General features: G+C 34.8%; 1 protein-coding gene across 1 annotated transcript; it reads left to right on the forward strand.

Moving 5' to 3' along the window:
- The first annotated feature begins 1,972 nt into the window (after positions 1 to 1,972).
- LOC112087718 lies at positions 1,973 to 2,956 on the forward strand. The gene is made up of 2 exons (XM_024157591.1): positions 1,973 to 2,425; positions 2,504 to 2,956. The coding sequence occupies exons 1-2, from the start codon at positions 1,973 to 1,975 to the stop codon at positions 2,954 to 2,956; spliced, it is 906 nt and encodes a 301-aa protein (XP_024013359.1).
- The last annotated feature ends 11,824 nt before the right edge of the window (positions 2,957 to 14,780 follow it).

Here is a 14,780-nt window from a genome sequence, read left to right on the forward strand (position 1 = left end):
GCGAAAAAAATATTGTGGAATAGATTAAGCGACTTATAAGTCGCTTTTCTGTGGAATGCTTTTTCCTTTATATTTTTGTTAAGCAAAAATGCAGTCTGCGTTTTTGTATGTATTTTTTTATTATGCGAATTTTTATTGTTTGGCAAAAACCTGCGGATTTGTGTTTAAAAATGCAATTCCACCATTCCACATGTTACCAATCAGAGCTAAGATTTAGATATGTACGCTTTGAACTATCAGACTTTTTAAGGCAGTGAAAGGCATGCATCACATCATACGTGTACCGTGTTCGAAACATCTGGATGCGCAGACTTTGGCATTTTTAAACAAACAGAAAAAGATGATAGACAGGAAACTAAAACCAATCAAAATACTTAAGGCAATGTGTATCGTTATCCATGTGTCACTTAACAGGTCATATAAACCAAAAAAAAAGCCTATAAAACACTAGAAAAAATATTTAAAAAAATCCTAAGGGATACATCAAGTTAGGCAAATAATTGAAGATAGATAAATAAATATTTATAATGGTTTCTGTTATAAATAAATAGATTTCTAGTAACCGGCCCATTAACCATCAGGTTAATGTCTTATGGCCCATTAGAGTTTCTGATACATTAGTTATGTAATGTATATATACACTGCTTGTGGAAATAATAAGACGAGAGTTTTTTCCCTTAATACGTTATCAGCACGAAGCTCAACTTCAAACGATCATATCTCTCAAAATACAAGGAGTTAGAAGGCGATCTACATATCATTTTGAAGCCCTGGAAGAGAAGAATCTAGTGGTAAAAACCGCTCCTCAATCCGACACCAGACGCGCCCTCAAGACTCAAAACAATCGGCGCTGTCCCACCTTAGCGGGTGATTCTTTCCAAGCGGTGGTTCCTCCATTGTAGCAGCTGTTCGTCCTCCCTTCTGGCCATCATTCTCAGGAGTTTCCAGTAGATATCTGTGGTCTTTATCTCCCAGATCATAAGCCGGTCAGAAATCCATTTGGCGAAAAGGTATTATCTAAAACTATAGATCCTAATCAAAGTTTTGGTTTTTTTTGAAAACCCTAATACGGATCGGTTCTTTTCATGATTCTTCATCGTCTTTTTCGTTTTTAAAACCATAACCAAACCGATCCTCTTTCTTCTTGTCAAAACCCTAATTGGTTTTATTTTTCCTAATCGGCTTTATCATATAAAATCTAAACCCTAATGCTTTGTTCAAACCCTATATCGATCGGTCCTAGCATCATCTAAACCAAACACTAAAATTCTTTGCAACCGAAACCTAAATCTTTGCAAAACCCTAGATCTAAAATCGTTTTGGTTTGTCTATCGTTAAACCGAGATCGATCAGTTTAAATCCTAAACCGATCGGTTATTTATCTTAGATCCGAATCCTTGAAAACCCTAAAACCGGTCCATGCAAGCTCCTAAATCCTAAACCAATCGACCCCTTAAACTCTAAACCAATCGATCCACCTAAACCGTTTATAAACCGATAAATTCTAATCCTAAATCGATAGGGTTTAAGTTTAAACCGATCGGTTTTTCCTAATAAAAATTAAACCCTAGCAAATCCGTTTAGTTTAATCCCTTAACCGATTAATAACCCTAATAACCGGTTTCCAAAATTAAATCTAATTTAACTGGTTTTGTTGTTTAATCGATCAATCCGATCGGTTTAAGCTTAATCAGTTAATTTCAAATTAGTTTCCAAAATCAATCTAAAAAAAAAAAAAAAAAAAATTAATTTCAAATTAGTTTATCTATTAGAGCTAAATTTGGAAACACTAGTAAACCGGCTAGGTTATAAACCCTAAGGTTCGATTTTAGAGTTCCCTTATATAGCAAGTTTCCTAAAATAGCAAGTTTCCTGAAATAGAAAGTTTTCCCAAGAATACCTTAAATCCCTTATTCCAATGATCATAGTCTCATACTATTGATTATTTAACATAAATTATTATATGTTTCAGATGTCAAACATTCAGAAGGTCGAATATGAGGCACTCACTGTCTCCGGAGATAACTACCTCAAATGGGCCCTTGACACCAAGATCTACCTCAACTCAAAAAGTCTGGGTGAATGCATCAAAGATCCCAACACCGCGACTCAAACAGAACGGTATTCGGCGATATTTATTATCCGCCATCACCTCGCTGAGTCTCTCAAGCAACAATACCTCACTCTTGAGGATCCACTCGAACTTTGGGTGGCACTGAAAAAGCGATATGACCATCAGAAAACGGTCATACTGCCACAAGCCAAGTTCGACTGGAAGAACCTACGGTTCGAAGATTTCAAATCCGTCGAAGAATTCAATTCCGAACTCTTTCGGATAGTTGCACTCATAAAACTATGTGGCGAGGAGGTCACTGATAAGGATATGCTAGAGAAAACATTCTCTACTTTTGGCACTCCCAATGTTGTTCTCCAACAACAATACCGTGCCATGAATCATAGCACCTATGAGGATTTGATATCTTGCTTACTGCTTGTTGAGAAGAACAATCAGCTTCTGTTGAGGAACAGTGCCATGCGGCCTCCAGTATCAGCCCCATTGCCAGAAGGAACCAGAAAAGAGTCCAACTTCGTCCAACGTAACAGATCCTCAGATCGTGGACGTGGACGTGGAAATGGACATGGACTGCGCGGTAGAGGACGCGGTAGACCGAACCAAAATAACCGACCTAACCTCAGTTTTGGTCGGGGTAAGGATCGTGGTATCAACAAACCGACCCAAAGAGGCAGTTCATCTAGACCAACTCCTTGCTCAAGATGCGGAATGACTAATCATTGGGTCAAGATCTGCCATACTCCCAAATATCTTGCTGAGCTCTACCAGAAATATGGGAAAGATAATCATGAGGCTAACCTGGTTCATCAAGTCAATGAAGATGACTCAAAGGATGATAAGATTGATGGCATGGATTATGAGCTCTCCGACCTCCTTGATTGATTTCAAAAATCTGAATTTATTTTTCATTACTCCTTAAACTTTTATCTTTTGTTTTTTGGGATTTATTGTCTTTACTTTGGATTTTTAAAACCTTTTGCTTTTACATTTTAATTTATGGAGTAATGTTTTATTTACATCTCATTTTTGCATGTTATTGAATTATAATTCTTGTTTAATAAAGATATGCAAGACAATATGGATATCATTGTGGATAGTGGATCGAGCCACACCATTCTAAAAGACAAGAATTACTTCATAAATTTAGTAATCAAAACCGCAAACATTAGCACTATAGCGGGTAGTTCGAGCCTAATAGAGGGCCATGGCCAAGCTAATGTGTTGTTATCAAATGGCACATATCTAGACATCTATGATGCCTTATACTCACCCAGTTCTAAGAGAAACCTATTGAGTTTCAAAGACATAAGATTGAATGGTTTCCATATCGAAACTCAGGATGAAGGGAACAAAGAGTTTTTAATTATCACTAAAATGATAAATGGCCATAAACAAGTTTTTGAAACTATACCCGCCGTATCTACTGGCATTTACCATGCTAAAGTCAGTATGATTGAGGCTAATGCTGCTATCAAAGCACGGTTTTTAGATTACACTATTTGGCATGATCGCCTGGGTCATCCCGGTGCGAACATGATGCGTAAATTAGTCCAGAATTCTAAAGGGCACAGCCTTAAACCAAATGGTATTTTCCCTCAGCACCTCAAGTGCACAGCTTGCTCACAAGGGAAACTGATTACCCGACCTTCACCAGTCAAAGTGTCTAAAGAGACCTTGAACTTTCTGGAAAGAATCCAAGGAGACATATGTGGACCAATTCACCCACCTTGTGGGACATTCAGATATTTCATGGTCCTCATTGACGCATTGACCCGCTGGTCGCATGTCTGTCTGCTCTCTTCTAGGAACCAGGCTTTTGCTAGGTTATTGGCCCAAATCATCAGATTACGAGCCCATTTTCTAGACTTCCCATTAAAGACTATACGTCTTGATAATGCTGGTGAATTCACTTCCCAAGCGTTTAATGAATATTGTATGTCCATGGGGGTAAGTGTTGAACATCCCGTTCCACATGTCCATACACAAAATGGATTAGCTGAATCCTTCATTAATATAATTCAATGGGTTGCTAGACCATTACTCATGAGGTCACAACTCACGGTCTCAGCTTGGGGACACGCAGTCTTACATGCCGTTGAACTAATACGCATACGACCATCTAGTGAGCACAAATATTCACCATCCCAATTGCTAACGGGTCATGAGCCAGACGTCTCCCATATTAAAACATTTGGATGTTCAGTTTATGTACCCATTGCACCACCACAGAGGACTAAAATGGGACCTCAAAGGAGGATGGGAATATATGTTGGTTTTGATTCTCCCACCATCATAAAATATCTCGAGCCAACTACAGGAGATCTGTTTAAAGCCAGATATGCAGATTGCCGTTTTGATGAATCGGTATATCCTAGATTAGGTGGTGAGACAGACAAGCTGGTAAAAGAACTTTTATGGAATCAAACATCCACACAATGGCAAGATCCTCGGACTCTAGAATGTGATTCAGAGGTCCAAAGAATTATACATTTACAAAAGCTAGCTAAGCAATTGCCAGATTCCTTTGCTGACCCGAACAAAGTTACCAAATCGTACATACCAGCTTGTAATGCACCAGTACGAATAGATGTCCCCTCAGAGAAAAGTTAAGTTGCTACAGAGTCTGACGCACGTAAGAAACGTGGCAGACCACCAGGTTCCAAAGATAAGAATCCTCGGAAATCAAAGAAAGGTGCAATGATTGAAACCGGGATTCAAGAAAACACGGATACAGCCTCAGCTGATACTTACCCTATCGAACCATCTCAAGAGGTTTGGGACGCCAAAACTCAAGGTTCTGAAGGGATTGATAATAATGAGATCTCAATCAATTATATCATATTCGGTTCTCTATGGAACAGAAAAGATGTCGACATCAATGAAACTTTTGCATACAAGGTAGCACTTGAGATTGCGCACAAGCAAGAGGATCTAGAACCCACGTCTATAATTGAGTGCACTCGTAGATCAGATTGGCTGAAATGGAAAGAAGCCATAAACGTGGAGTTGAATAGTTTAAAGAAACAGAATGTGTTTGGTCCGATCTTAAGGACACCATTCGATGTTAAACCAGTGGGAAACAAATGGGTCTTTGTGCGTAAAAGAAACGAACTCGGCGAAGTCGTTAGATACAAGGCACGTCTTGTAGCACAAGGATTCTCACAGAGACCCGGAATCGATTATGAGGAGACTTATTCTCCAGTGGTGGATGCAACTACATTTCGATTCCTCATAAGTCTGGCCATAAGAGAAAACTTAGATTTGCGGTTAATGGATGTTGTAACCGCATATCTTTATGGACCACTGGACAGTGAAATCTATATGAGATTACCAGATGGTATTGAGCTCAAAGATAAGCATGCATCTCGTGATAAACACTGCATTAGGCTGAACAAATCCTTATATGGACTGAAACAAAGCGGACGTATGTGGTATAACCGGTTAAGCGAATATCTCATCAGAGAAGGCTACGAAAACGATCCGATCAGTCCATGCATCTTCATCAGAAAATATCAAAACAAAGGATTTGTAATCATAGCAGTATACGTGGATGACTTGAACATCCTCGGAACATCTGGTGAAATCGCCCAAACAGTTGAATGCTTAAAAGCAGAGTTTGAAATGAAAGACCTAGGCAAAACTAAATTCTGTTTGGGATTACAACTTGAGTACGTCAATGACGGAATCCTTGTGCATCAATTGGCATACACTGAAAAGGTACTCAAGAGATTCAATATGGACCAGGCCCACCCATTGACCAGCCCAATGGATGTGAGGAGCCTTGGATTGGATAGTGATCCATTCGGTCCAAAGAAGGACGATGAAGAAATCCTCGGTCCTGAAATGCCATACCTCAGTGCCATAGGAGCATTAATGTACTTGGCTAGTCACACTAGACCAGACATCTGCTTTGCCGTGAGCCTCTTAGCTCGCTTTAGTTCGTGTCCAACTCAAAGGCACTGGAACGGTATTAAGCACATCCTTAGATACTTTCAAGATACTAAGGACTTGGGATTATTTTATTCTAACCATAACAAGGATGGTCTAGTTGGTTTTGCTGATGCAGGATATTTGTCAGATCCGCACTGTGCCCGGTCTCAAACCGGTTATGTTTTCACGCATGGAGGAACAGCCATATCTTGGAGATCCACGAAGCAGACTATTGCCGCTACCTCATCCAACCATGCGGAAATCTTGGCCATTCACGAAGCTAGTAGAGAGTGTGTTTGGTTGCGGTCCATGACTCAGCATATCCGATCAGATTGTGGTATGGACGAAGATAAGGAGCCTACGGTGATGTATGAAGACAATGCAGCTTGTATCGCTCAACTCAAGGACGGCTACATCAAAGGTGACCGGACGAAGCATATTCTGCCCAAATTCTTCTTCACTCATGAGCTACAGAAGGATGGTCAGGTCAAGGTTCAGCAAGTCCGATCAAGCGAAAATTCAGCCGATCTATTCACTAAATCATTACCGACTTCTACACTCCGGAAGCTCATTCATCAGATAGGAATGCGTAGACTTAGAGATCTACAGTGATGCCTAAACCAAGGGGAGTAATGCGTGTTGTACTCTTTTTCCTTCACCATGGTTTTTCCCACTGGGTTTTCCTGGTAAGGTTTTAATGAGGCAACGTTCCCCAGCGCATTATAGAGATCCCGGTTTTGTGACAGGCACGGTTACCTTGTCCAAGGGGGAGTGTTATAAACAAATGGACTTCTAGTAACCGGCCCATTAACCATCAGGTTAATGTCTCATAGCCCATTAGGGTTTCTGATACATTAGTTATGTAATGTATATATACACTGCTTGTGAAAATAATAAGACGAGAGTTTTTTCCCTTAATAATTTCTTCGTTTTTTCCTTTCTCAATCATCAAATGTTTTCTTATGAAACCAAAAAAGTAAATAATCCTTATCCTTCAATCTTCGGTTGTTTTTTTTTTTGAGCTGGAGAGACTCGAATCCAAGATTTAGAAGTTCACATTTGCCCAAAACAGAAAACATTTACTTCAAGATTTTTTTTTAACAAAATTTTTTTTGATGCTGCTTTCATATTCTTCTTGTATACATGTTCTATATCCTATACCATGTCGACCAACAATATAAATATTTACCCATAAAGTTAAAAGATGATTTTGAAATATTACAATATATATTTAATTAACCATAAAGTTAAAAATGATTTTAAAATAGCATTTTAAAACCTTTTTTTAGAAATGATGTGTTAAAAGCCATAACTTATTTGTATAATTTTTTATCATTCATTTTAATTAAAACCTTGTAAGGATAACTAAAATGTATATTATCAAATTTAATCATTTTTTTTGCCAGCTTGATCATTTAGTTTTCATAGTACTAGTGATGGTACTCCTAGAATAAGGGTGACAATTAAAAGAACATAAAAACAAAATTAACAAGCATATTATTGTAATTTGGTTTTTACTTCAGTATTCCATACTCACGAATTTCATTTGGCACTGCAAATGTAAGTACTGCTTGTAAATTCTAAAGGCTAGTTTAAATTCGGTATTGTATTGGTCTTGTAATTTGTAAGTAACTTTTTGTCATATAAAATTTCAGCCCTAGAAATATAAAAGTGTATTCAAATACGAGCTGGACTTTCTTTCTTTTCTTGTCAAAAAGTAATACAAGCTGGACTTCTCTATATACAGTCATTTGTCTTGGTCACAATCCACGTAGAAGTTAGTGATGTACATCATTTCTTCTATTTTGTTTCTTATGAACTTCTTTAAAATAGAAGAAAGATTTCATGTGGTCATGAAATTTTCATAGGAGTAACGAATAATTATGAAGTCACAGCCATATATGTGGATAACTTGGATTTATAGCAAATCTCGAAATAACAGATGTCAGAGAATGAAACGCAAAACAAGTATTAGTTTTTTGTTTTCCTTCATAATAATAACAAGAAAGTCAGCTTGTTAACGATGACTAATGTCTTTTAGATAAAAAAAGCTCCATTATTTGAAATCTGATCACATATGATATATCATATATGTTAAACGTTTCGTAAGAAAGTATTGTGAGACATTGATTTTTTGTATTTGCATGCTTTCTTTTTGAATAATTCCTGTATTTGCATGCTTTTACAAGCTGATTATTTCGATAACCTACAAGTATTTTTTTTCCTTCCAACAACATATATATAATCCAATTTGAATTTGTATGGTGATATATTAATTAACGATAATATCACAAACTAATAAACTATATATCATCATTATCGTTATTAATCAATAATCTTATCTACAATTGTTCTATAAATCGCTTATATGTATATAATTTCATGATTTTTTTTTCAACATTAGACTTAACTAAGATGACTTGGGAAATGCATGTCAATACTGAAAAATGGAACAGACAAAAATGTATTGGTCCAACGTCAATACCATAAAAATGTTTTTTTTTTTTAAGATTATGTAAGATTCATACCAAAAAAAATTGATTATGTAAGATTTTTTGTTTGAGAAATTTATATATAACTCACATATTACCACTATGAATCTATGATACATTTTTTTAAAAAAATGATTCATGCTACAATCAGTTGAAAACTAAAAATAAATGAAATCTTCTATAAAATGTTATCATAATTGTTAATTAGAATATATATATATATATATATATATTTCTTTTTCGAGGATCAAATATTTCAAATACTATTGAATTATTACTTTTAGTTAAAATTTTAGAATTAAAAAATTGCGTATCCGAAAACAAGTTCTCATGAAGTATATTATTGTATTCTGTTTAAAGAAAAAAAAAGAATTATATTATTGTATTTCTTTTAATTATATTATAGTATTTCTCTTATTTCTTTCTGTAAATTAATAACCTGCCATTAGTTTCAGTGTTGTATTAAGAACACATGACCTAACTAAGATTTGTTACTTAGTTTAAGTGGAAGGTCGTGTGTTAAGTCTAGTGTATGTCACTAAACCAAATTTAATAAAGAGGCGTTTACACGTTTAGGTACTTTTCGAATTTATATTTACAAAATTTGGTACTTCTCTTAATCTGATGGTACTTTTAATTAGTTTACATATGTAAAAACCCAATTTAGTCCCTCCTTCCAATATATTGATCTTAAAGACCGGTTTAAATTAAGTGATTTAACCGAATTTGATGGTTTAAAAAACTATTATAACTATTCTTACCTCTCTCTCTCCTTCTTTCCTTCGTAACTCTTGTGGACAATTCTCTCTCTCTCTCAACTTTTTAGATCCATGTTGCAAACAGCTCTCTCTCTTTACCTTCTCAGATTCAATCGTGAACGTATGTTTTCTGATCCCTTCCGACCGCCATTTGTCACTTTGTCTACTGGTTCTGATATTTGTTATGTGTCAATACTTTTTTGGAGCAGTTGATCTTTCCGATATATGTCTTCTGCGGCGGTGTTTGTAGCCGATAGTTAACAAAAGACGATTATAGTTGGAGAGATGCTGAACAGTTTAAGCCTTTGCGAAGACGAAGATGAACAGTAAAACAAGTTGGAGTTTTCTTCGAAGCACCTTCATCGACTGGCGGACATGACGAAGTTAAACAGTAAAACCGATTGTGTTATCCACGTGACGTGGATGTTACCAAATGCGAGCAGCCGTGAACATGGATATAACCATACAAGTGTGAACGTAGATATAACCATATGAGCAACTATATTTAAAGAACATAGATATAACCATACAAGCGTGGATGAAGATGCTAAGTATATTATATCAAAAGAACTAAAGTGAGTGTGGACGCCTTGATAATAATGGGTGTGTAAGTATTTGAAAAAAGTTTCGCTGTGTATGTAAAAGAAAATGAGAAGCTATACTTATAAAATATGGATATAACCATAGAAGAATAAAAAATGAGACTAAGTATTTTATTTGAAGACGAGTTAGTGTGAATGTGGACGCATCCATAGATAATGTGTCTAAAATCGTTAGTAGAGGTCTATGTAGTAAGACAGAGACTATGTGGATGTATCCATTGTTATTATGGATACAGAGTCATGCTATATAAAGATGAAATATGTCCATACCCATTATATGGATATAGCCATTACAAATGTGGATAATGATACTATGACCATGCTACTTGGAACTCCAAGATGCTGAGATATGGATGTTTATTGGGTTCATAACGAATATGGATATGACCATTACAAATTTATAGATATATGTTACCAAATGACCATATTACTTGAAACCCGTAGATGCTAAGTCATGGTCGAGGGTGGATATAGAACCTCCATTTGTTACATTTATAATTTGGGTATGGTTGTGGCCACATGGCATCCAGTTAAGTCCACGCGAGAGCAAAACAATCACTGAGACATAACTGCCGCGATGGAAACCTGTCCATGTCCACATGGATACAGCTACATTGATAGAAACGTTTAAAATATATTGCATTTGTTTGTGTGGATACATATATAAACTTTGCGTCCATCAGTGGAGGAAGAAGACGTGGTTGCAGGGGTCATCGCTTTTTTCGCATGCACAACGGCGGACGACGAAGAGACTTTGGACTACGGCATAGACAACGACATGGACAACAACAGACACGACAATATAGATAACAGTGGTCGTTTGAGGGGGAGAGGGGTGGCGGTGGTGTGGTGGCGGTTGAAAAAGTTTGCGACCGCAATTGATGATAAAAGAAAATGAAAGAGAGAAATCACGATAAGATGTGGTGTAAGGAGGAAGAATAAAGAACAAACCAGATTCTGAAGACTGCAATCATTTTGATTGAAGAGTCTCTAGGGTTCATAAGAAGAAAACAAAATGAAAAAGAGGAAGAAAAAAAATCTGAGAGAGAGAAAGTTAGATATTTTTATTCTTTTTTTTCCTCTCTAAAATTGTTAACAAACCAACTATTGGTTTGTAAAGCATATAACCGGTTTTGATTTTTGAAAACTCATTTCTCAATAAGGAGTTTATGGTCATTTTATATCTATAAATTAGAAGAAAGTGTTAGTTAAAATGAAAGAGCCAAAACATGTAAATAGATACTTATAAAGTGTCAAAGAGTGTAAATTTCTCTTTAATAAATCGAATTAAACCAGTTGTTTCGAACCCAAAGGCTATAACATTCAGACAAGTTGATCGCCACGTCATCAAGGACCCTGTGAAACAACATCCACTCTTCTTACCACGTCACGAGATTCCGTACAGAAGACGTGGCATGTATGTGGGTCCCGACATGTTGAGAGGATATCCACTGCACGTTAGGTATTATTCCTTCCTTTGGGGTATATTCGAATATGCCATTTTATTATCCCTCATTAACGCGCGCGTTCTTCTACTTTTTAGATTACGCAAATACCCTTATCTTGATTTCGAAATTTTACGAGGAACTGTGACAGGGCCCTATGTAAGTTCGTTGCGGTCTGACGAAAATACCCTTTTTGTGCGTCAGTTTGTGTTAGTCGTCAGAGTTGGAGAACGGCGTGGCACGTGGGCTGCCAGCCTGCCATGCCACACGGATGGCGTTTTGCAGCTCGTATTACATCATCTTATATCATCACATTCCACCAAGATCCATATTCTAAAGTATTTATACAAAGGTATTATGATATAATTTTTTTTCATATAACTAGGAAATGGTCCACATTTTTTCATTCTGTTAACTTTTGTATGATTTTTTTGATTATTTTCCTGATTTTATTCAGCAATCTATTTGTCATTCGATATTGATGGTTTACTGTTAAAATGTGATTTATTTACTATGAAAAGTATATCTGAATTTTAAAAACGGTTCAAAGGGATTCAATCGCAATTTTTATATATAATATCATACTTTTTTTAGAAAGATTAATATCATACAGTTAACAACTATATTCACTTGCTGAGGTAAATAAAATATGTCAACGTAGTTAGTACATGTCTGTTATACAGTATGTCAATGTTTAGGTCTTTATCACCGAAATTTAATACATTAGGGCCGACGAGATACGTATAAATCTTTTCCACTGACTATTTATTTGGTCGTCAATTTAGTTCTTAAGTTTGTGATTCATTGTCTTAGAGAAGCAACATTAATACTGGCCTCTTTTTTTAGACTACATGTTTTATGATAGCTATATGAACTAATGAAAGTCTTAAAGCAAAACTAAGAGGTAAATTGGTTCATAAAAAAACTAAGATAAACTGAGTGAGTGTCTTTCTCACAAAAAGAAAACAGAAAAATTTTCTTTCTTATTTTTTTTCCCAATCAGTCTTCTTCTTGTTTTGTGGTAAGCAAACCAAACTAATTTACATTTTAAGTTTAAACATGTATACGCCACCTAAGATTAACGAATCTGGAAAATTCTTTATCAAAAATATTTTTAAAATTTTCATTTTAAAGTTTTTTATAAATAGTTTAAAAATTAAATAATACCAAAAGTGTTATTTAGAAAGATTAATTATAAAAAAATTTGTAGTTTTTTTGAAATTTCTACCTTGTCATAATTTTGTTTAAAAAACCAGAAATGATATTTTTGAAAGCTACCTTGTACAATTATTGATATATTAGTTAGTTAAATCATTATAAAAAAGTGAGAAAGGGTTTGAAATCATATAATTTCTTTTTTTTAGACTAACAATGGGTATCTGATCGTGAAATTCTCAAAACCGAGCTAAGGCCACGGCAATTCTGGAGGTGAGTAAAACCAAAAACTAATTCTGGAGGTGAGTAAAACCAAAAACTAATTCTGGAGGTGAGTAAAACCAAAAACTAATTCTGGAGGTGATTTGGCAGGAGTTTTCCATAATTAACTCCACTACAAATTTAGCACCTGGGTCGGTATTTAAATTTCAACTTATATTTGATGCTTTTAATTATTTGCAAAGAACTTTGAATAAGGAGGTGCAACATAAAGTTTGAGAAGCTCTAACCATTACTCTAACCATTCTTATAACTTATTTATTTTTTTTTTGGTTGGGTAAAAACTTACTTATTTAATTTTGTATAGCAAAAAACAAAAATTATAACCTATTAATAAATGGAATCCCTTATTTACGTCCGAAGGCCATTTCTTTTTCCTTTATGCATTGTCTAAATCTGATACGTGCTGACGTGCACATAACAATTAACAACATCTCTTATGAATATGTATATATTTGCGCGTTTTTGCTTGTTTCGTAAATGAAACGTAATAGGTTTATATATGGTTATAGTTTTAATACTAATTATAAATATAGTAATAGAACTTGCGTATCGGCATAAAGTCAAAACCAAGGAGGAAAACTAATTGATGGTTTGCTCTAGAATCTAAGACTATGCCTTAACCTATAAACTAATTGATGATTTGCTTCTAAGAAAATAGTTTTTACTGACTCATGTAATTCAAACAATGAAAGGTTTTCAATATGATGTATATTAAAATTCATCGATTCCATCTATGACAACATTGAACAACTCATGCGAACTTTACTCTTTTTTTAAAAAGTTTAAAAGCACAAGAGCCATAAATCTAAAACAAAAACTCTACTTCAACGATGGAACAAAAGATTTAAACTTCAATTGGAACTTGCAGCCTGTAGAACGAATTAATGTTCATAAAGTGTCTATCCTGAACTAGCCAAATCTTTCTTGCTTTAGCGACATTGATTATGCTTCTATGTGCAAACAAGATGGATAAAGAAAGTATTAGATGCGTTTATCTTTTTTACGGATTTTGATTGTCCTGAGTTTGGAACTCCCAATTTAATAATATGACTCAGATCATTAGAGTTCTACTCACAGATCATTTAAGAATAATAGCTCTTAAATACTCCACCAAAAGAGGTTACATACTCAACACATTTATATAACAAAAGTATATATTAATAGAACACATTTATAAACCTATACAAATCTTCAAAGATGTTTAGCATATGGATTTATTTTTAAGTCCCTTTTACAGCCAAAACTAATTAATCAAAATTGGTTTCCCCGGTTGCCCAAACCAAAAGAAACGAGTATACAAACAATAGTTCAACAATTTTATATTATTTTATTATTGTTTTTTCACATCAACAGTTTTAACTTTTGACGAGAAGAGAAAACAAATTGTCTGTCTTTAACAACAACAAAAAAATCGGTGATACCAATTTGAGAAAGAAAACAAGTAGTTGATACCAATTTGGTTAAAGCCATAGGTTTTATCTTAAATAATTTTAGTTCTGACCATTAATATATTGATTTTTCACAGGGAATTTTTGTTCAGACCACTAGTTTTAAGTGCGTTGGCCTTTACGTTCCCACAGAATTTTATTATACCACTTAAGATAATAATAATCTAATGTACAGAAAAAAAAAACAATTACTTGAGTGCAATAGTAGTAGATGTCGCCGAGGTAGAGGAAAGGACCACACATGTTTATTGGTAGACATATTTGATTTATAAATCTATAAATAGTACATTCGTACCATATTATTTGCCTTAAACACGCCCAATGATATTGTTTTCCGTATAAAAAAATATTTCCTGACGTCATGATAAAAGGCCGGCACCGATCAAAGTCTCTGATCAGTAAACGAATAGTCTCAGACAGTTTTCATTCTTTTTTTTTTGAAAAGACATTTTCCTTCATAATTAGTACATGTATAAAGATAAGTAATGATGATAGATATATGTGGCAAAAAACTAGCAAAATTTATTTTTGTCAAACAAAAAAAAAATCTAGCAAATTTAAGTATTTTAAAAAGCATATAATCGTTGGAATGGA

The sequence above is a fragment of the Eutrema salsugineum genome, unplaced genomic scaffold (assembly GCF_000478725.1).
Source record: "Eutrema salsugineum unplaced genomic scaffold, Eutsalg1_0 scaffold_16, whole genome shotgun sequence".
NCBI lineage: Eukaryota > Viridiplantae > Streptophyta > Magnoliopsida > Brassicales > Brassicaceae > Eutrema > Eutrema salsugineum.